The sequence below is a fragment of the Pediculus humanus genome, genomic scaffold (assembly GCF_000006295.1).
Source record: "Pediculus humanus corporis 1103172107360 genomic scaffold, whole genome shotgun sequence".
In the NCBI taxonomy this organism is placed as follows: Eukaryota; Metazoa; Arthropoda; class Insecta; order Psocodea; family Pediculidae; genus Pediculus; species Pediculus humanus.
Genome location: NW_002986991.1, coordinates 207,785 through 232,264, shown reverse-complemented (window position 1 = coordinate 232,264; position 24,480 = coordinate 207,785). Strand labels below are relative to the sequence as shown.

Here is a 24,480-nt window from a genome sequence, read left to right as displayed (position 1 = left end):
TTTTTTTTTTACTTATAAATTAAATTAAACGGAGAAAAAAAAAATTTACTTTTACAACGTTATAAATTATAATCGTCGTGGAAATAGAAACCGTATAATAAAATAATTATTATCAAAAATTAATAAAAAAATAAAAAAAATAAGAAGAAAACTTGCGAAAAGTTTTTAATTTATTTATTATTATTATTATTATTATTAAAAAACAAGTTAAAATAAAATTTCTTTTTTTTTTTAAAACATTTTATATACATAAATAAATCTCAACGTATCTTTCTCATGATAATATTATCATCATCATTACGTACGTAAATGTTTTTAACCGTTATCATCATCATCATCATTCCCCTCCCCATCATCATCATCATCATCATCATCATTTATTATTATTTTATTTAAATAAAACAAAAAAGAAATGAAATTTATTAACGTAAATTTTAATTTTATTACTTATTATTGCTTTAACATTAATAATAATAATAATGATAATAATTTTTTTTTGATATGCGATGTAGAGCCTGATGAGAAGGACAAGAGGGAGACGGGAGGGGGCGGGGAAAGGAAAAACGATGGAAGGAGAGGAAAAAATATTTTCGGAAGGAAAACGTTCGAAACTTTTTTTTTTTTTTTTTTTAACAAAATGGTTAATTTAAAAATATAATTAATAATAATAATAATAATAATAATAATAATAATAATAATAATTATAATAATATGGATTCACGTAACGCGTCGTATATCAATCAATCAATCAATCGATAAATCATCGATTGATTTTATTTTATTTTTTAATCCGTTCGGATGAATTTCGAAAATTTTTTTTTTTTTTTGTTTTTTACGTTCCAAAATTTTTTTTTGACTCCATTAAAATCAAATTTGATAATTATGTTTACTCCAGGAAAATACTAAAAAAAAAAAAATAAACTCCAGCTTATCCTATTTTTTTTTAAAAACGATATTTTTGACCTCATTCGGATTCCAGTCACGACTGCCCTTTACCTCATCTCACTTTCTCTCTCTCCCCCTCTTATCCCTACTTTTCCTCCAGAATAAAAATTGATAGAATTTTATTTTTATCAATTGTAATGATAAGAAAACACACACACGAAAAATTAATAATAATAATAATAATAATTTATAGGTTGTAAAAAAAAATTATTTAATTATGGAAAGGTAATAATTATTGTTGTTATCATTAATTTATTTATTTTTTAATAATAAAAAAGAAAAAAACAACAACAAATGATAATAATAATAATAAAATTCGCATGATTTATGTGTAAGATAAACAAATGATCGCTCATAATGATAATGATGATAATAATAATAATAATAATAATAAAGATTAAAGAAAACCGTTTTCATCTCTGCGATTCCGTCAAATTTTTTTTTTTTTTTCTTATTAAAAAAATTCGCGAGTAAAATTTTAATAATAAAATTTTATTAATTAAAGTTATTTATTATTAATTCTTAGTTATTAAATAAATAACAAATAAATAAATAATGTTAATAATTCGAATAATATTTAGGCGGTTTTATTTTAAGAAAATCACCTCATCACGTTATATTATTTAATTTTTTTTTTTAAACGTACATAAAATTTTATGTACGATTTATTTATTTATTTATTTTTTTTTTGAGGGGGATTTTAAATTTAAAAAAAAATTTGTTCTAGAACAATATAAATAAATAGATGAATAAAATTTATTAATTGAATTCGATTATGAATTTAAATTTTTAATGAAAAAAAATTTTTTTTTGCTTATCGACTTATTATTATTATTATTAATAAATTGGGAAGAGTAAGAAAAAAAAATTTAATAATTATTATTATTATCATTATTAATAAATTTATTGATTATTATTATTATTATTTAAAAATTTAATTTTAACGTTTTTTAAAAAAAAAAATGAATGAAAGAAGGACAGAAACAAAAAAAAAAAAAAAACTTTGGGCAAAAATTTATTATTTAAAAAATATATGAGCCGTTTGTTTGTTGTTTAAAAAAAAAAAAAATTTCTACTATATGAAATTAAAATAATTTTGTCGGTTGTTTGTCGTTTGTCGGTTCGTTTTTTTTATTGTTTTTTTTACCAGACCCCCTCCCTCCTCCCTCACTCTCCTGCCCCTCAAAAAAAAGAAAAAAGAAACGATCAGGATATACTTTTTTATATATTAAATAACGTTTTTTTTTTAAATTTGAATTTTTGAATTTTTAGCGGGAATATTTTTTCTCCCGGGTTTTATTAAAGTATCGAAAATTTTTTTTCTAGAATTTTCTATATATACAGACATACATATATCGGTTAATATATAAATAATAATAATAATATTGAAGGACACTTACATTTCATTCGTTTGGGACAATGCTGTTTCCGACGTGTCATCGTTCTTGTCCCGGCAGCAGAAGATTTCTGTTGACTGGCGTCTCGTGCGCTCGGCAACACCGGAATCGCAAACGACGACAACTTGATGAATTTTTTTATTTTCTTTTTTTATACACAAAATTAAATTTAAACGAGAGAAAAAATTTTCTTATTTCTCGAAACCCCCCCAGCATCCCCCCAAACAAAAACCGAAAAAAACTACGCGGCGACGATGATGATAATATTAACCGAAATTTATTTATTATGAATAATTCAAACGTTAACAAAAAAAAAAACTTTTAAAAGAGTTTTTTTTGACCCCCCCAGAAAATTTTTTTTCTTCTGCTTCTTTTTACTTTTACCAACAGCGACAACAAGTTAACAAAAAAAAAAAACCGGGAAAATTTTATTTTTTAAAAAATTTCAATTTAACGATCATTTAACGGTTAAAAAAAAAAAAAAAAAAAATTTTTTTTTAAAATTTTATTCCAACATTTTCAAAAAGTTTTTTTTTTTGTGTCCCCCCACCGACGACAGAATTTTGTTGTATTTTCTGTTGTTTTCTTTAAATGTTACTTAAATTTCTTTTTTTTTTTTTAATAAATACAACGACAACGAGGAATAAAAAAAAAAATGTTTTTCGGTTTTTTCTTTTTCTATTTACACGATTATCATCACTAATTAATATACCGGTAAAAAAAAAAATCACATCGGATAAATATTAATAAAATATTTCGTTACGTTTTAAATTTTTTTTTTAACGTGGCACAAAACATTATTTATTAAAAAAAAACAAACAACAAACGATAAGACAACTACAACTACTACCACTAATTTTCAAAATCACAAATTTTTTGTTTTTTAATATCCGAATTTAAAATTTTTTTTTTCCCCGAAACGCGAGATTTTTAACGTAAAAGTCAACGTTTTTTTTTTTTATCATCATTATTATTGTAATAACAGACGAAATGATAAATTCGTTACACTTTTTATTATTATTATTATTATAATTAATAAAAATAATCCGTAATCATCATCACATGTATATTATTTTTTTTTTTATTTAGTTATTAGAGAGAGAGAAAAAAAAAAAAAAAAAAAGAAAAAAGAAAACGAATTTCACTATAGCGACATCACGAACGACCTGAGATTGACTGACAGCCTGGTTGGGAGCGTTGCGAGGCAAGAACGAATGTAAAACAAGGACGGAACGTACGATAATGTGAAATCAATACGAGTTGAAAAGAGAGAGATAGAAAAATACATCGGCGCAACCGCGGCGCTCTCCGTAGACACACTATCTCTGTCTTTTTCTTTTTCTTATTTCTTTTTCTTTTTTTTTTTTTTTTAAATGTTTCCTTTTATCTCTTTTCCACATTCTGTCAACTCCTCGTCAAAAAAACGTCTTTAACCCATCAAATCCATGCTTATATATATATATTTATTACTTTATTTATTTATTTATTAAAAAAAAAAATAAATAAATAAAAAATTTTAAACGTTATAAACAAATAAATACGTTAAGTTTTATTTCAACGAGTACTACCAACTTAATTTCGGGTGGTAAATTCGAAAAGGCTGTGGGTTTGCTGATTTTATCAAATCTATCTATCGATTCATTGTTACGTCATAGGTGATTCCAAGAATTATTATTATTATTATTATTTTTTAAATATATGCAATTCGAATTGAAGTAACGTTTTTTTTTTTTTTATTATTGTTTTCCAAAACGTATCGTAAACGTTTGATTTGATAATCAAAGATGGCTAATGAGAAAAAAAAAATTAAGAGGATGATGATGATGATGATGATGATGACGAAGACGACGAGGACGACGAGGACGAAAAAAAAAGAAAAAGAATTTGCCTTGATAAGCAAAATATGCAAATAAATGTTTTTAGTTGAATGGAGAGAACCTCGTGGTAAATCATGACGCCGTCACAAATAGAGGCGGAGTATTTTTATTCCCGCCTCGTTGCTAAACTTTCCGTTTTTTTTTCTCTCTTCCACATTTTAGTTAATTATTTTAAATAAAGATGTCGCTAGTAAAAAAAAAAAAAAAAAAAAAAAGTACATGTGATATTACCGTGTGTTGTTGTCGTTCGTTCGTTCGTTCGTTTGTTTTTCCTATTTTATTTTTATTTTATTGATAATTATTGTTTTTAATTTGTTCACATTTTTTAAATAAAAAGAAAAATGTAACTTTTAAAATTTTAATACGTGATTTTAACTTAAAAAAAACGAAAACGCTTAATTTTTAATAAAAACATACAATCTAATATGGCGGCGTCCCGAATCACCGTAATTTTTTAGTTAGAATTATAACCGCTAGAAGCAGCACTTGTTGGCATGTGATATATTAACTCAAGGTAAAAAATAAAATAAAAATTTTCCCGGGTTTTTCATTGATAAATAAATAAAAACATTTTGATTTTTTTTTTTTTTTTTGATTCGTGTAACGGTAATAAATATTTTTATATATTTTTAAAAATAATACTTTAAGGAAAAATGCGAATCATGTATAATTTTATTAATGCAAGAATAATAATAATAATCACGATTTGAAATATAAAAAAAAAAAAAAAAAAAAAAATGGCGATCGAATCCACGATTCTCTTCTCATTCATATCTGATATAAAAAAAAAAAAAAAATGTCCTCAGGTTCATAATAAAGTTAATCGTATCAATTTTATCGTATCGTATCAATTACTTTTTTATATTATAATCGGTAAAACAATGCTAAAACATAAAGATATTGATTAAATTGATATAATAATAATAATAACCTGAGATTACAAAGCCATACCTTACTCACGATTCTACCTTAAACATTCACGAGAGGAAAAAAAAAAAAAAAAATTTTGGTTGTTTTCTGTGTTTGTTTCCCTAATACAATGTTTCCTTCATGTTCTAAAATGTTTGTTGAAATATTTTTTAAAAAAATAATAATAAAATTTTCTTATAATTTTTTCCATTGTTTGAAACAAGATAATAATATTTCATACGTATATAAAATCTTCGCTTTACTTTTTTTTTTTTTTCCTTCTACTTCCACTTTTTTTTTAAAGGAACAAACGGTATTGTACAAACAAACAACACCTCGAGACAAATACCTGTTACATTACTCGTTTATTTAAAATATATTTTTATGTTATTGAAGTGCCCAAAGGGTACAAAAAGGAAAAAAATTGAACTTGAATATTTTTTTTCTTATTCTTGACAACCGCAAATTTTCTCCTCACGGGGTGTGTGTGACGCCCGTTTGTTTGTATGTTTGTTCTCCTTTTAACGTTATTATATCATTTTTCATTTGTTTATTATTATTATTTATTTTTTCACTTGTAAAAAATTTTTTTAAAAAATCGATAATGATTGCTACGTGTATTTCCATCGATAAATCAAATCGATCGATCTCGAATAATAATAATAATAATAATTGATTTTTTAAAAATGTTAACCCTGATTTCATCATCATCATCATTATTATTAATATATTTCATAATCGATAAATTAATAAATTTAATTTTTACTTTGTTTGTTTGTTGGAAAAAAAAATGCAAAGCAAAATTGAGTATGAAAAAGAAAAAATTTTTTTTTTTTTTGGGATACATTTAAGAACGAACGCAGCATCCCTCGTTAGGATTTCTTTTCTTTTTATCTTCTTATTCATTCCGAGATTTATTTTATAAGGTCGTCAATAATTTTTTTGAGTTTTTTATTTCTTTCCATAACGCATTTTTTTTTTTTTTTTTTTTTTTTTTTGGATATTGCGGAGATCAAAAAGTTCCCGTTAATCGTCCCCTCTAAGCAATTCTCTCTCTCTCTCTCTCTGCCTCCGGATGTACGTAACAGTTTTTGGATCGTCGTAAATCTGCCGAAACTGCAACAATAAAGAAGTCGACTTGTCGAAATAAATCAAAAAAGATGCCGTGGAAAAGTATTTGGAAAGCAAAATGACGGGGTCGAGACCATTCAAACCGTGACGTGTGAATTTATAGGCTGAAATCCTTTGTACTCACCACATTTGCTCTCTCTCTCTCTCACTATATCTCTCTCTCTCTCTATCTCTCTCCCCTCTCCTCTCTTACACGCATTGATGTTTTCCTTTTTATATTTTTTTATTATATATATATATATTAATCCGACGGTGAAACGAAAAAGGTTAAAACATTACGATAATAATGATACGAATCGAAATTTCGTGCGAAAAAAAGGAAAAAACAATATTATTAATTGACGATAAAGAAAATTCGAGAAATTTTCTTTTTTTTTTTTTTAACCGGAAACAATTTCTTTTTTTTACGTATTATCATTATCATTTCAAATTTTATTTAATCTGTTATAAAAAAAAAAAAAAAAAAAATTTGATTTCTCATTCGTGTTTTAAAACGGAAACGAATCGTAAAATAAAAAAGTTATAAATTATTATTATTATTAAATAAATAAAAAATTAATAATTTACAAAAACTGGATATTTAAATAATTTACAATAATAATTATTATTATTTGATTCAAATCGAATGGAAAAAAAAAAAAAAAATTTTCTTCCTCGGGAGCCAAAAAATAAAAAAAAATTTTCTTTTCTTTTTTATATTTATTTAAATAATAATAATAATAATAATAATAATTACTTATGGATCAATAAAATTTTATTAGTTTATTTAAATTCGAATTATTAAAAAGAAAATGACGCGGTGGTGAAAAACGAATTTTTTTTTTTTTCGTAAAGTTTTCTTTCTTTCTTTCGTTTAGGGGTGGTTCGTATCATCATCATCATCCCTTTTACGGATAAGAAAAAAAAAATTTGAACTTGTACGCGTTGATGATAATAAAAAAAAAAACAAAGTACGATCCCAACTTGTTAGTTTAATCCTTGTTTAAAAGTATTAAAAGGTGTTCAAAGGTGTGTTTTCAAAGGATTCAAGTGGAAAATGTTTCATGGTAAAAACCACGAAATAAAAAAAAAAAAAAAAAAAGAAATGAAAGAATGAGAGAGAGAGAGAGGCTAAAAGACTCGATGATTTATGTAACTAAATTCAAAACTAATATGAGGGTTTGAGATTTTTTTTTTTTTTTTGACCACCGTTTCCCTTACGTTATCTTTGTAGACCCCGTGTACCTCCCCTTCACTACCATTACACAATATTTTTTCACCTTATTTAAATTTTTTTTTCTTTTTTTTTGTTATTGTGTTCATTGAAATTTTCATGGTTCGTAGTTAAAACGAGTTTTCGCATTTCTTAGATTAACCTTTTTAACCTTTTAGAAACTTTGAGTGTCGTACAAAAAAATTTGTCGTACAAATGAAAAAAAAAAAAAAAACGTTTTGTATTATTGCGACAAATAACTTTGTTTGTTTGTTTTTCTTTCGTCGATTAATCAGGGAAAAATTATTTTTATTTTTTTTTTGAGATGCGTACGTACGTATTTACGTACCTGACGTGAGGTTCAGGTGTAAAATATATTATTATTATCATTATCAATCGGTTTCGTTTATCGAAAAAGGAACCGAAGATGACCGTAATCAATCGTGTTTGTGTGTTTTTGTTTTTTTTTTCTTAAAAGTAATGACGTTTCACGACGAACCTGACAGAATGGGTTTTAAAATCAATGTTTTCTTCGATTTCACTGACAGATATAAATGTTTTTATAAAGGAAAGACGTCGGATCGGGTTTGTCGACCCCTGATTAAAAACCCTCAGCTACCAGGAAAGCTATTAACGTGCGTAATGGGCTGCAAGCAGAAGACAACCGGCGCAAGATGTTGCATCGATTACAAATGTGTCGCGACGCCCGACAAACTTAGATTTACAATTACTAAATACTTTTTTCCCTTTTTTTAAAAAAAAAAATTTTCTTTTTTTCTACTTTTTTTCTTCTTCTTCGAATCGAAAAGAAAAAATTTCAAGTTTGTTGTCATACTACTACTACCACTACTAAAACTTTACTCTGATGATGATCCCTCCCCCCTTGAAACCCCCTCTTTTCCTGTTGTTGTTCTTGGTGGTGGTGGTGCTCCACCCCAAAATGTTTTGTTTAGTTCCATCATCGATTGTGTATGACGATTATCGATTTTTTTTTTTTTTCTTTTCGTTTTTAATTACGTATTGATGATGATGATGATGATGATGATGATGATGATGATGATGATGATGATGATGATAATGATAGTAATAATAATAATAACTTTTTATATGTGTGCGTCAAGAGATCCGAAAAAAATTTTTACTTTTCCACGCACAATTTCTCTCTTCTTTCCTCTCTATTTTTTTCTTCTTTTTCGTATTTGTCCAATGAATGATTCCCCATCTCCACCTCCCCTTCCCTCCCTCTTCTTCTCTATCGTTTAATAATATTTTTAATTCGTAGAAAAAAGAAAATTTTTTGAAATGGCGGAGGGAAAAAATATTTCGCTTTAAAAATTTCCAGGGGTTACCAAAATGGTAAAATAATATTGATTGATTTTTTTTTTTTTTATTCCCCCTCTGTCGCGTTTTGTTTTGTTTTTTTCTCGTTTGTTTGTTTGTTTGTTTGTTTTTGCAAATTTTTCACGGAAATAATTTAAAAAAAAAAAAAAAAGTTGTAAAGAGCGACCATTACAAACAATTAAAAAAAAAAAAAATTGAGAATAAAACTAATTAATAGTTTTTCAATATCAAATTTAATTTTTTTTAGGGGGTTTTAGTAGGGCATAGAGTAAATAAACGCACACAATTTTTTACATTTACAGTTTTTTTTAAATATCGATTATTAAAAAAAAAATAATAATAATAATTTCGAAAAAATCCGTTGAGATTAAAAAAAAAAATCGCGAATATTGATTTTAACACCCGACAATGAGCCTTAATTTATTTTTATTTTTTTTTTTTACATGACGCTTGTTTGTTTGTTTGTTTGTAGTTGTCGCACAAAATAATAATAATTACAAGAGAGACAAACAAAATAGAAAGAAAATTCATCGTTTAAAACAGTAAAAAGATAGTTTGATTAAATATTGATTTTTTTTTGTTATTATTTACTCACAACATCCAACAGGATTTTCCGAACGCCATCTTTAATATTATTTAAATAAAAAACGTTCAGCCGGGTAAAAAACCACCGAAAAAAAAAAATTATTCCGTATCTTTATGTAAAAATACTTTTAAAAAAAAAACGGTTGGATTTTAATTTTTTTTTACGTGAATGAGGAAAAAAAGAAGAAGAAGAAGAAGAAGATGAGGAAAAGAATGAAAAGCCTAATGGTCGTTATTTCAATAATAAAAATCTTGGAAGGTCGATAACTTATCGAAACCGAAAGAAAAAGAAAAAAACTGACATTGAAAGAAGATTAAATTATGTTAGGCGTATTATAATAAAGTCCATGCGACGTCGCAATCATTTCAAAGAAGAAGAAGGAAAAAGAAAAAGAAAAAAACTCGAACTGTCCATCATGGATCCAAGACAATAATGGGACCATATTATTTCGACTCAAAAACTCGAATACCTGATTTTTAAAATAATAATAATAATAATAAATAAATAAATAAATAATAATAATAAAAAGATAGAGAAAGAGTGTAAAAAAAAAGAGGAAATATAAATGATGTGAGAGAGAGAGAGAGAGAGAGATTTAAAAAATATAAATCGCCGAATGTAGTATATTCGAATTCGAATGTAAATTATAAAAAGTGGGCGGCAGGAAGACATCTTTGGTGGGTCTATATATACAAAACTTCTTTTCAACGGTTTTTTTTTTAGATTAAAAGAAATCAATTTTAATAAAAAAAAAGACAAGTTTGGAGAAAAAGAGAGAGAGAGGGGAGAGGGGAAGAGGGAGAGAGAGGGAGAAAAAGTTTTTATTTGGTATTATTCATTTTTGATTTTGACGGAAATTTTTTTTTTTTATTTCGGGAGTGGCAAAAGTGAAAGAGAGAGAGAGAAGGGAGAGATGGGAGGAAAATGATAATAATATGCAAAAAACGGGGAGGAGGGGAAAAGGGGGTTTCATCATTTTAGTTGTTCCAGTTTTAAAATTCGTTATAGAAGAGAGGAGGAGGAGGAGGAAGGGAGAGTACGCGAATACGGTGGCCCTCTCTTGAAAATGTTTAATAAACATAAATAACCATTGCACGTAAATTAATAATAATAATAATAATAATAATAATAATAATAATAATAATAATAATAATAATAGTACCTGAAAAAAAGAAAGAAAGAAAGAAAGAAAATTTTTTTTATTGGTTACAATTAAATTAATAATTAGCATCGGTTATTAAAGTAGAAGAAAAAAAAAAAGAAGAAGAAGAAAAATTTATTTTTATTACTTTCAACTTTTCAAAACCGAAACTAATATAAAATTATTTATTTTTTATTTTTTTTAATAATTATTAATATGAGAGCGTACCTGGAGGTTGATTTGATGATCGGTTGGTCGATCCTCCGGTTGGTACGACTGTTCATGACTACTATTATTTACTTTCTATTGTTCTCATTCATTTTAACTTGTTTTTCAAAAAAAAAATTGGATACATTTTTACTTTTTTATTTTGTATTTTTTAATATTGCCACCATCATCACTACCACTACCACCACCACACAATACTCGATTGTCGGAATAAAACAAAGCGCGGGGGGAAGCGGATCGCTCCCCCTCCCTCTGCCTCTTCTTTAAAATTGGTTTTCCTTACTTAATTCAGGCGCCATTTATTAGGTTTTTTTTTATGTATAAAATCAAACACGTTTTTTTTTGTTGTTTCTATTTTGAAATTATACCGATCGATCGATCGATCGATTGGAAATTTTTCCTCTTCCGATTGATGAATGAATGAAAAATGATTGATTCTTTATAATTTTTTTTTTTTTTCGGAAAAGTTATCATTCGAATCGTAGCGCATCTGTTGTTTTATATATTATTTCATTATATTTAACAATAACAGGTTGAATTACGTACGTAATGATCGATGAGTCATTTTTTTTTTATATCCGGTGAAAAAATTAACACGATTATCTTTTTCCGATTTTGTTGAAACATTTTATTTTTATGTTTTTCAGATAAAATAATAATGGAAGATTCAAATTATTTTTTAAAAACCATCGAACTCGATGACGGTTATTCGATGAACAATTTACCGACGAGAGAAGAAGAAATGGTTGTTAATATGGAAGAATACGAATCGATTTCTTACAGGAAAATCCAAGATGAAACTTCCGGTGAAAAGTTGAGAGAAGATGGTAAGAGTAATAATAACAATGGCAACAACAACAGCAGTAGGAACGTTTGTGAAAAACAGGAAGTAGTGAGCGATGAAGTGAGTTCTATTTTGGGAAACGTGGAAGCAGATGATTTTTTTTCTTCTTTAGAATTGCAAAGCAGTTCTAAAATCACGTCCGGTGTGATCGGTTTAAATTTTCAAAATAAATTTTCCTCGGGGATCGTGACGAGGAGTCGGACATTTTTCGCACCGAATAACGACTCGCTAAAATCTCTGACGGATCCTAAATCGATACTTTCGAAAATGAAAAAAAAAATCAATAATAATAATAATAAATCCATTTTAAAAATGAAAAAAAATGACGAAAGTGTCAAAAGAGGAAAATGTAATAAAATTCGTAGTAGAACGAGTTCAAAGGGTAAAAGGAAAAAAAATCCGAATAAGAAAAAATTTAATTTTGATGTAAAAAACGTAAATTTTGGAGATGGTAAGAAACAACAAAACCAGCAGCAACAGCAACAGCAGCAATTAAACGTCAAAGTATTCGATGACGTAATTGATAAAACAAAAGATGACGTCGATTGGATTTTATTTCAAAATATAAATACTAAAAAAGAATGCGATGATAAATTATTCGAAAATAAACAAATTTTAAATCAGGATTTACAAAATAATAGTGGCAGCAGAAGATTCACACCGGAATTATTTTCAATGAGTCCGATTCTTTTGAGCGATGTCATACCGGAAGAAAAAGACGATTTACTCGAAGTCGACGACTACGACGAAAATTTTTTAGACGATATGGATGAATATAATAGCGTGCCACCGAGATCTCACACGGGTGGAAAATGGAAACCCGGAAGTATGAATGGAACGTCTCCAATCACGTTTTGGCAATCGCAAAATTGGGAAAGTTTACTCGATGATAAAAATCAAAACGATTATTGTAAATCACGACCTGACACGCTCAGTTATTTCACGACGGAAAATAAAGATGCCAAGTATTCTTTCGCGATTCCTTCCGGTGGAAAATGGAAACCACCCGTGCCACCATCGTCCCACACGGGAGGAAAATGGAAACCTTCGGCACCACCTACAACTCACACGGGTGGTAAATGGAAACCTTCGGAGGTCCCGCAAAAGGTGAAAAAATCCGAACAAGATATAATAGAAGAGAATATTTGGAAATGCGACAATCAACAATCGAATTCCGGTCTGGATTTAAACGAAGACAAATGGGAAACAAACGAATATTTTGAAAATGAATCCCTGTCGCCGAAAGGTGATCTTCAAGTGCCAACGTTTGGTCACGCACTCGGAAAGTGGACACCCGAATCCCGGAAAAATTCTCTTAACAAATCAACACTCGACATTGTCGCCAACTGTCAAAGCACTTCCGGTAAATGTTTGAAAACATCGGGGGGAACGATACAATATTACTGCTCGCCGTGCAACAGGAGGCTGTCGTCTAAAAAATTATTTAAAAAACACGTACAATCCGAATTACATTTCAAAAGAGTTCTTCAAGAAAACGATTTGGAATACGATTCGCGATCGTTGAAATTATTTCGCGGGATTTTCATCGAAGCGAATCGTAAAGAAAGAGGATTGGGTAAAAGAAAAATAAAAAAACCTAAACTCTACGACGACGAAATCAACGAAAAAGAAAATTTCAAAAATGAAATCAAAACGAAAATGATGAAAAAGAAAAAAAAAATAACGAGAAAAGAATTGATACGATGCGAAGTTTGCAAAATCAAAATTCCAGGTTATCAATTGGGAAAACATCTCGTGTCCTACTATCACCACAGGAGAACACAATTGAACGATCCGGAACAAAGGAAGTTGATACTGGACAACATACACATGATCGTTAAACAGGCACCTTATCAGTGTGGCATGTGTAAGTATTATTGCAACACGCGATCATCGTTTAAAAACCATTGGATTCTTCCAGTTCACAAAGATATGGAAGATGGTGACCACAGGTTTTGGTGCGCTTTTTGCACTTTCGAATGCGAGACGTCGCGATCAATGGAACTACACTTGGATAGCAATTCTCACAGGGAAGTTATATTCGCCGTCAATAAATCGATACCGATAATAATAAGACGAAAGGTTATAATCAGGTGCGATAATTGTCCGAAAGAATTTCGATATAATCGCGAACTCGAACGTCACAAGAAAATTCATCGAGACGATTCGAAAAATAAAAATTCTAGAAAGTTCGAATGCACTCTGTGCGAAAACGTTTGCAAAAGTATGAAATCACTTCAGAGGCACATAATTAACTATCACAAAGACGATATAAAAATCCCATATTTTTGCAGCGTTTGTGATGAATTTTTTCAAACCGTTCAACAAGCTAAAAATCACAGGAACGGTCAGTCGCACAAATACAAAAAATCCCAAATGGAAAAAACGGGGAAAAAGGGGAGCGACAAAGGTTTGTCGAGAACCTGTCAATACTGCGATAAGGTATTGGATGATGTGGAAAAGTTAAAACGTCACCTACACGACGAACACAAATCCTTTTTACCCAAATGCATCAAATGTGGAATGACCTTTGCCCTATCGCAAGAACTTTCGCGACACACGAAAAACAAAGAATGTTCTTTTTCTAAACAAAAAAAAATTCAATTTTCCTCATTCGAATCATCTTTCAAATGTAAATCCTGTCCATTCGTGACGGATTCTAAATCCGAATTTCTCCTTCACACGTCTCTACACGAATTCGAAAAGGGAAATAAATCTAATGACACGAACGAAACAATCGGAAAAATATCGTGTCCGATATGCGGTTTAAAATTCACACAATCCGTATTGAGCGTTCATTTAAAAACTCATTTGAAAGAAAAAACTTACGAGTGTTCGATGTGTTCGTGTAAATACGTTAGAAAGGATAGATTTGTCGCACATTTGAAATCGAAACATTTTATTAAATTAAAATCCGAAGAAACGGAAACGAATTCAAATAATGAAGAAAGAAGAATGCGAAGCGGAGGGAGTGAAGAAAATAAAGAAGGAGAAAAAAGTAACGAAAAGGAAAATAATAAAACGGAAATGGAATCGATACGGAAAATTTTAGGAGAAAAAAGGTAATTTCCATTCTCATTATTATTTCTTAAAATTAAAAACGAAATTGCATGCGTTAGCGAACGTCCGTTCGTCACGTTCAAAAAATTCACCTCCATTTTTTTTTCAAGAATGAATTTGACGGTTAAAAAAAAGAAAGAAAGTTTTACGGGGGGGAAAGTGAGAGAGAGAGAGAAAGGAGAAAAAAAAAAGATTTCTGAATTATGACAACTAAATGAATGACCAATGAGAATTATCGCGTTCTAATTTTTCAACGAATCAATATTTGATCACGGGGGAAAAATCAACCAATCAGATTAATTTTTAATATAAATGACGTCACACGAAAAAAAAAATAAATAAATTTTTCCTTTTTTAACGATTGACAAACGTTATAATAATTTTCTTATGAAGTAAAAAATTTTTTTTTGGCGTTAAACAAAAAAACAAACTGAAAAATTTTTGTTTTTTTGTTGAAATATATTATTGTTTGCATTTATTATTAGTTAAAGTTATAAAATAATAAAAAAAGAGGAGGGGAAGGGGAGGGGGGAAAAGGAAAAAAAAATTTCGTCTGGAAAACGTGAAAAAGTATCGTTTTTTTTTAACGCGACGTCGCCATAGATTTTGGTTAGTAGTTTGCCTTCGTTAAATTTCTTTGATTAAAGTTGATAGCCATAGTAAAAAAAAAGAGAGAGAGAGAGAGAGAGAGAGATAGAGATGAAAAATAAAAAAAGAGATGAACCAGACATGTTTCTGTTATGAGTTCATAATTCATAATTTCCTTCCACCTTTTGTAATAACATTTTTATTTATGTGGCGGATCGACGTTTCAAAATCATAACCTAAATTAGAAATAAATTTAAAAAAAAAAAAAAGAGAGAGAGAGAGAAAGAAAAAGAAAAGAAAAGGAAAGAAAAGGAAAAGGAAAAAAATTAATTTTTTATCTTTCTTCTCATTTTCTTTATCACTGACGAAAGGAAAAATAAAAAAATTCACGCACGTGTGTTAAAAAAAAAGAAAAACAAAAAAAAAAACTTACCCCAATACATTCTATCCCATCGAGAGTACAACGATCATTATTTTCAAAATGGCGTCGTTTCGAAGAAATTCCATCATTTAAACTTCTGGAAAAAAAAAAAAACGATTATTAATTTTCCAACCTGGAAAGACAAAAAAAAAAAAAAATTTGATGAAAAAGACAAAAGGTATTTTTTTTTTTTTTTTGAAAAAAAATTGATTTTTAATAATAAAAGAGAGGGGGAAGGGGGAAGGGAGGGCGAGGAAAAAAAGAGCGAAAAACAAAATTTTCACAGAAATAATAATAATAATAATAATTCTTATACGCCGGGGCGTCAGATTAAAAGAATTATGAGGGAATCCATAATGAAACGAAGGGGGCGGATATCGTCGTTCGTCGTTCTTCGTTCGGGAGGGAGGGAGGTAGGAAGAGGGAGTAGTAGAGGAAAGGTTTAAAATATGCCCCCCCATCTTTTTTTTTTTTGTCTGTTTGTTTGTTTGTTCGAGTTGTTGTTGTTGTTGTTGTCGCTGTCGTTAAAGAAAAATTCTAAAAAAGAAATATTGCCGATGAGAATTCATAGATTTTTTTTTTTTTTATTTTCCGTATGTAAATGCCAGGTTAAACGTCTATCAGTTTAGGTGTAAAATTCATTTTTCCATTTTTCCGTTCCAGAATCCATTTTTTTTTTTTTTTTGTCCAAATGATTTCAAAAAAAAAAAAAAAAAACAAAAGAAAAGAAAATCGGAGTGATTTGTTTTATTATTCCCTCTCTTCAAAATAAAAAAAAAAAAAAAGGGTTTTTAATTTGTTTTCGGTTTCAAACTGGAAAAGAATGGAGAGGAAAATAAAAAAAATAAAAAAAATAATTTTTTTTTTTTTTTTTTTTATTACCGAATGGGCGGGTTGAATTCTTTAAAATTATGGAAACTGATTAATTAATGGCCGACTATGCAAAATCTGGAATTTTTAATAATTTATTGCGCTGGAACGCTGGATTTTTTTCTTTCTTTCTTTTTTTTTCTTTCATTTTTTTTTTTTTTTTTAATTTCGTATGATGCCATTTTGTTTACGTCGAGTAAGTTAAAAGTTTTTTTTTAAAAAAATTGATTTGTTTTTTTTTTTTTTTTGTGGTGGTAATTTTACGTAATTTGATAATCGATCGATTAATCGATTTATACTCGAACGATTGATCGATTTTTCTTTTTTTTTGTTTCGTCACGAATCGCAAATTCGATTCGAATAAAACGAAAAAGTTTTTTTTATCCAGTGCGAGTCACATCATACGAAATTATCTTAAACGATTTTTAATTTAATTCCAGTAGCATTTTTCTAGAATTTTCCTTTTTCTTTTTTTTTTTTGTTTTTCCATAATTTAAAGAAACCATTTTTTCCTTTTTTTTTTTGTTTTTCCTTTGTATAAATCCATTGAATTTAAATGGAAAACAATAAATAAGTTAGTGGTGGAAGTTGGTTGGTTGGTTGGTTGGTTGGTTATTGTATGATGAAACCTGAAACAATAAAAATAAAATTTTATATTCCAGGCACGTATCATTGGTTGATTGGAAGATATTGGCAATTTGAAATTGTACACGCACCTCCCCACTCCCCACTTCCCTCATCGTCCCCCTCCCCGCACGATTGCTTATTGCTGATTTACACTTTTTCATTGTTTCTCCTCCTCCTCCTCCTTTCCTTCTTCCTCGTTTTGTTTTGTTTTTTCATTTTCTATTTTTCTATTTTTTTTTTTTTTTTTTTCTTTTTTTTTTTTCTTTTTTTTTCTTTTCTTCTGCTTTTTTTTATTGAAATTTTCACTTTGATCGAACAAATTTACAGGAAAAAAAAAGGGAAAAAACGAGAAAAACGGACGGAAAACTGCTGGAAAAGTTTTTTTCTTTTCGATTGATAAGTTAAATGTTTTTTGGTTCCAGCGTACGAGGGAGAAAAATTATTATTATCATTTTCTGGGTTCGACTTGTTGCCACATGTTTTTTGATTTGTTTTGTTTTTTTTCGTAACGTTATCATCATTCAAAGGATTGGAAAAAAAAAAAAAAGTTTTTAAAAAAAAAAAAATTTTTTTTGATTTATTCATTTTTGACGTCATCATTTATTTAAACAAAAAAAAAATCCCGTGATTTTCCTGTTGATACAACTCGAAATGGCGACGTCATTTTTTTTTGGTTCGAGATTGTCGGGGGGGAGGAAGGGGGGGGGTTGGAGAAAAAAAAAAGTAAATTATTCCAAAAAACTCGGTAAACAGGAGCACAAGTGTTAACGACGTTAGCTTTTCCTTTTCTTGTTTCTTTTTTTTTTTTTTTTGTTTTTCCCCCTACCCTTCCCCGCCTCTTTCTCTCTCCCCTCACTTTTTCCTACCGATTTTCTCATCTAACTAGTTTTCTCTCTCTCTCTTTTTCCTTTCCCTCATCGTAATTTTTTTTCTTTTTCATCCAAAAAAAAAAAAAATGGTAGTGTAAAATTTGTAAACATAAACGTTTTTTCCCTGATTTAACAAAATTTTAAAAATTTATTACGTAATTTTTGAAACCTCCAAATCTCATTTGTTGACCTCTTCCTTCTCCTCTCCTCTCCTCCCCTCCCTCCATCACTTCCCCCTTTCTCCTCCTTCTCCTCCCTTACGTTTGAACCTTTTTCTCCCATATTTCGACCTTTTTTACATTTTTCCTGCCTCTATCTCACTCCCCTCACTCCTCCTACTTTTCGTTTCCGCCCCTCCTCTCCCTTCTCCCCTCTACCCCTCCTCTCTCTCTCGTTCTTCGGCACCTTTTCAAAAAATATAAATTTTAATTATATAAAAATTTTGTTACGGTTAAACGTATATAATATATAAATATATTTTTCATAAACACATTTTAGTTATTTAATATGTGAAACTTTACGAAAATTTCACGTTTGTGTTTCGGTTTTCAACGATTTTACACGATAGATATTATTATTATTATTATCATCATTATACTATCGAGATTATTATTTAATAAAAAAAAAAAGAGAGAGAGAGAAAGAGAGAAAAAAAACGACCGAGTTGTTATTATTAATAATGATAATAAAAATAAAAAAAATTTGAAAAATTTATTTTACGTGGTGGTTTGTTTGTCACGTAAATAAATTAAAAAAACGACGAGAATATAAATAAATAAAATATATAAATAAATATAAATTTTAAAATAAAACGTATACAATGAATATGAGAAAGAGAGAGAAGATGAAGAACAACTTGTTTGTACACGACGAAACAAACAAAACAAAAAAAATAAGGCAAAGTGAATGAAAAGGCGATTGAATTATTTATTTGATTTGTTTTTTTTTTTTAATCCTTTAGTCAGAATGGTTCGAATTACTGATTACAAACAAGAAAAAAAAGACAAGCAAACAAACAAACAAACGCAGACACAAAGAGTAAAGTAATAATTAATAATGAAACCGTGACGAGAAAAATCGACGACGGAGACGACGACGAAGACGAAGAAGAAGAGAAAAGGAAATAGAGAAGGGAAGTAGTAGAGGGAGGGGGGAGAGAGAGAAAATGAGAAAACAAAGTTGGCGGCAATGTCAGCGGTACGCGGGATGAATGGAGGAAGAGAATGTGGAAAGAAGAGGGGGGGGGAGAAAAAAGAGATAAACGGGGAGCCCGGAAAATTGCCATCGTTTCCCCCGCAAAAATGAGGAAAATCTAGAGCAAAAGATGCGAGAAAAGTCATTAAGATATTGTTGAAACACCTCCTCCTCCTCGCACCGAATCCACGGGTTTTCCCCTCCCCTTATCCCCCCTCTCTCTCGCTCTGTCTCACATTACAAAGTTTTCACGCTCTATCTGTCTGCTTTGGCCACACGCTCAACCCTTTTCCACTCTTCTTTCTCCTTCCCTTCCTCTCCTTCCCCTTTCCCCTCCCGCTCTCCCCCCTGTGCGCTCCGAAAGAGAATGAAATAGTTTTAGAAGAGTAGGGAAAAAAAAAAATGAGAAAATGAATGATAGAAAGAGAAAAAGGAAAGAAGTGAGAAAAAGAGAGAGAGAGAGAAAGAAAAGAGTCGTAGGGATAAAATCGAAGAGAGAAGAGGGTGGAAGAAAAAGTGACGGCGGAGACGTGAGTAGGAGAAGGAGGGGCGGTGGGGGAGGAGGAATCAAAAAAGAGAATGGGGAGGCCTGCTTTTCGACTTGACATTTTCGTATAACATAGTAGGTCATAATTTTTAGCGCTAATGTCCTCTTTTGCGCTGTTATTTAAAGCTTTTGATATTTTATAGTATTTAGAGATTGTGCTTTTGCGATTAAAAACCGTTGGGGGAGAAGAAAGGGGTGCTGTTGCTGCTGCTGCGGGTCTGTTGGCAAAGGGTATATATAGAATAAGTGTCGGCGACTGCGACGACTACAATGATAATGATGATAGCGGTAGGAGCAGTGGTCGAAGGGGAAAATTGTTGGGTTAAAAATAGGCTTCTGGATAATTTCAATTGATTTTCCTTACAACAACCAACAACAACCACCACCGCCATCATCGCCTCTTTTTCCGTTTTGAATTTTTCTTTTTTCCCCACCCCACTCCCTCCCCCTCCCGGATCTTCATCTTCCTTTTTTTGACGCATTTATTTTTTCATTTCGTCATCGAATGTAATCGAAACCGAAAAAAAAATTTTTTTTTTTTTTTTATTTAAATAAAATTAATAAATTAGTCGGAAATTGGAAACGAGAGAAAAGAAAAAAGTTAATAAATTTTTATTGAGTCGTTATTTAAGTTTAAAAAAAAAAAAAAAAGTTTTTGTTATTCTTATATTTATTATTATTACCACGGTTGTTTGAATTTATTTAATAAATAATTATCCGTCCAGTAAATTAAAAGTAAAAAAAAAAGGAAACTTTTATTCTTCTTCCACTTTTTTTTTTCCAGCAAAAAAATTTAAACGTATGCGAATTCATGTATTTAAATAAATTTCCCTTTTTTTTTTTTTTTACTTTACTTTTAATTGATTTTTATTCATTAAATTCGTTTCTGGGGGGAGAGAAAGAGAGAAAGAAAGGATTTATTTTAATATAATTCGTTCGTGGCAGTAGACGAGAAAGGAAACAAAAAAAAAAAAAAAAAAGAATTGTAAATAAGGGCGGGGATTAAATAAGGTAAAACTAAGAAGAAAAAAAATGGGAAGGAATCATTTTCAAGTTGATGTTGATAATTAAACCCTTTGGCAAATCTTTATAAAACAATTTCTCTCTCTCTTTTTTTCTCTCTTTCTCTCTCTTTTTCTTCCAATTCATCGCCCGTCTAGTTACCGTTTCCGTTTTTTAAAAATGAAATAAATAATGATAAAGTGGATCGACAACAAAAAAAAAAATTATTGGAAAGAGAAACAAACGAAGAATCGAAAAAAAATAAATAAATAAATAATAATAATAATACGTATGAATGCATCATGAGTACTTTATAAATTATTATTATTATTATTATTATTAAAATTTAATATGATTGTTTGATACGTGGCAGAAGAATTTTTGTTGTTAATATGTTACGAGCATTTAATGTAAATTAAGTTTGGAAATTATAAAGAGAAATCCCACACTCGTAAGAGTAAAATCTCATTTTGTCTTTTCCCTCACACCACCATTTTGTACTCCCCTCTCTCTCTCTCCTTCTCTTTCTCTATTTCTCTTTCTCTATTTCTCATCACCCACTCTCTCCATCTCTTTCTTTCTTTCGATGGAGTTACTAAATTCCGTCACTGGTCTTTCTTTCTTTCACGTTGTTGTTGTTGATTTCCTCATTGTACTCCTCTCTCTCTTTCTCTCTCTCTCTCTCACTCTCTCACCGACCTTTTGAACTTGGTAACTCGCGTGTTAAATAAGACAAATGCTACTTAATGATAATAATGATAATTATGATAATAATAATAAACTCTTTCACAACGTTTAATAAAAAAAAAAACTTTTTCATCTTCTTTTTTTCCTAAATTTTTTTTTTCTCGTCGTGTCAATAGACGATTTAATTTTTTTGCAGGCAAATTTGCGGGGATCCAAAGTGTAAATATTCGGCAAAAGATTTAAAAGATTTAGAAAATCACAGTCTCGTTCACATAGGACCGAAATTATTTCAATGTCCGGAATGTCCATACTACGCAAAAACAAACACGATAATAAAAAGGTGAGTGAAAATTTTTTCCATATCCGGAATAACCGTCGCGAGGGGACACCATTATTATCATTATTATCATTTTTCATAGGCATTTTTTAATACACGCAGACGAAAGAACTTTTCCGTGTCCGCATTGTCCATTTAAAGGAAGATTAAAATCACATTTGAAACGTCATTTGAGACTACACACGGGTGCTAAACCTTACAAGTGTCCTCATTGTTCTTATTCTTGTAACATATTGGTAAATATTTTTCATTTTATTATTATTATTATTTATCACGCGTTCGACGCGTCAGATTTTATGAAAAACGTTTTTCCCCAAGAAATCTTTTAACAAATTAAATTAATTACTATTCGTTTTCTTAAAATTTTCAAATTTATTATAAATAAAAATATTATTTTACGTAATTTTATTTTCTAGTGCTTTTTCATTATTATTATTATTATTATCATTATTAATATATATGTGTAAAATGATTATAATTAAATACGATATTTTATATTATTGTTTTATTATCATTATTATTATTTTGTTTAAAAAAACAAAAAAAAACAGGAAAATTTAAGGAAACACGTATTAAACACGAGAATACACCCGGGTAAAAAACTCTACGAATGTAAATTGTGCACATACGATACGAACGTGTCAAAAGAATTTAAATCTCACTTGTCGGAAAATCACAAAAACGATTATCGCGCCAATGAAACCGTGGCTGCAGCTGGGATTTATATAAGAGACGAAGATGATTTCAACGTAACGAATCCGATTTGTAAAAAATCGTCAAAAGTTTTCAAACGTGGAAAAAATCACGTCGCCACAAAGTGAGTATTATTATTATTATTAATATTACTATTTTTTTTCGTTTTCGCGGGGGGCGGGGATGAGGGGAGGAGGTGTAGAGGAAAAGAAAGCTTCGTTTTAGATTTAATATTGGTAAAAAAAAATTTTTTTTTAATTTCAGGTCTTCCACGTCGTCTTCGTCAGAGACGGCGGTGGCGTCGGCGGAAGCGGCGGCGGCTTTAAAGGAAAAAATAAAAACGATCGCAAAAAAATTCAATCCGATAGCACCGAAACCGTTCGAAGATGGTAAAAAAATTATTAAAAATGGCGGAACATCATTGGAAGACAAGAGAAAAATATTAGAAATGGAATTGGAAAAACTTAAAAAACAAATCAAACCGAAGGATAAAAAATGTTTACGTTCGTATCCGTCGCCGATTGAAAAAGATTTCAAATTAAAAATGGCGGCGGGTAAAATGGAAAAAGTTGTCGATTGCGATTTATATATTAACGACACGTTAATTAATAAATACGAAAAGACTGAATCCAAAGAAACCAAAGAAACAACTACGACGACGACAGAAGAATACAATAATATACTTTTAATAAACGTTTTATCAAATTCATCATTATCATCTCGATCCGGTGAAGAATGTTCGTCTAAAATCGACAGCAACAGCATCACCACCGCCATCACCACCACCACAAGCCCCCCACCAAGCGAACAAATAAAATTTTCACCGTCTTACGTTTTATACGAAAATTCTTTACAATCGACTGATACTCAATTTTACGTATTAGAAGACTAATCGTTTCACATTGTTTTACATAGGCGAAACAATTTTTTTACACTCAATCCTACGTTTTAACCTTCATAATTTTCTCAAAAAAAAAAAAAAATTTTTTTTTTTTCTTTTTAATTTACTTTTAAATATGATAATTTTGAATGAAAATTTCCTATCTATCAACGAATTATGTTCCAGAAAGTTCTTTTCGATAATAATAATATTGATAATAAAATTTAATAGTTAAAACGTGAATCACGTTAATAATAATAATTTTGTTTTTTTGTTTTTTTTTTTTTTCAAACCGCTTTTTTTTTATGTATGTATGAATATATCGATTGATTCGATATCTATCGATTTAATTTCGATATATATTTATATCGTTTATATAATTCAGTTTTAGATTTTAATAGCAATCGAATAATCATGATTTCCTCGTTTTTTTTTTTTTATCTCACGTCATTATCGGATCATTAAGTTAATAAATTATTATTATTATTCTTTATTTTTTCATTTTTTTATTGTTTTCATATATAATTTATATCAATTATTATTATTATTACTAATTATTACCATCTTGATAATCGTAAATAAAAAAAAAAAATAACTCGAATGATTAAGCGAGAAGGGGAAGGGAAGGGAAATGTTTGAGAGACGCCATTTTGGGAAAAAAATTTTAAAAGCGATGATGATGATGATGATATGAAAAAATTTATTAACCCCGCCACCGCCACCTTTTGTCGGAAATTTAAACGCACGCGTTCGTCATTCATCGGCATATTTTTTTGTTTCAACGAGTATTAAAAAGAAAATCATTATTATTATTATTATTATCTATACAAACCGGAACTAACGAGTACTTACATAAATTTTAAAAAAAACCGTTAAAAAATTTTTAAGTTAATTTAAAGTTATTGATAATTATTCATAAAAAAAATAATAATAATTTATTGGAAAAAAAAAATGCCTAAAGACAATTCGTACACCTAACAAACAAACTAACAAACGGAAAAAAATTTCACATTAATAGAAACGTGAAAATTATTATTATTATTATTATTAATAAAGAAAATTTCGACCTTTCCGCCATTTTTATTTTACGTTTTTTTTACGTATCTGGGTTATT

At 29.1% G+C, this 24,480-nt stretch overlaps 2 protein-coding genes across 2 annotated transcripts; both read left to right on the top strand.

Moving 5' to 3' along the window:
- Positions 1-11,405: 11,405 nt before the first annotated feature.
- On the top strand, positions 11,406-14,657 carry Phum_PHUM001160 (uncharacterized protein; the record flags this gene model as incomplete). The annotated part of the gene is made up of 2 exons (XM_002422527.1): positions 11,406-11,574; positions 11,641-14,657. 2 exons carry the CDS (start codon positions 11,406-11,408, stop codon positions 14,655-14,657), a joined length of 3,186 nt encoding a protein of 1,061 aa, XP_002422572.1.
- A 6,407-nt stretch (positions 14,658-21,064) lies between these two features.
- On the top strand, positions 21,065-23,378 carry Phum_PHUM001150 (zinc finger protein, putative; the record flags this gene model as incomplete). The annotated part of the gene is made up of 5 exons (XM_002422526.1): positions 21,065-21,075; positions 21,653-21,796; positions 21,876-22,098; positions 22,345-22,575; positions 22,815-23,378. The coding sequence occupies 5 exons, from the start codon at positions 21,065-21,067 to the stop codon at positions 23,376-23,378; spliced, it is 1,173 nt and encodes a 390-aa protein (XP_002422571.1).
- Positions 23,379-24,480: the final 1,102 nt, after the last annotated feature.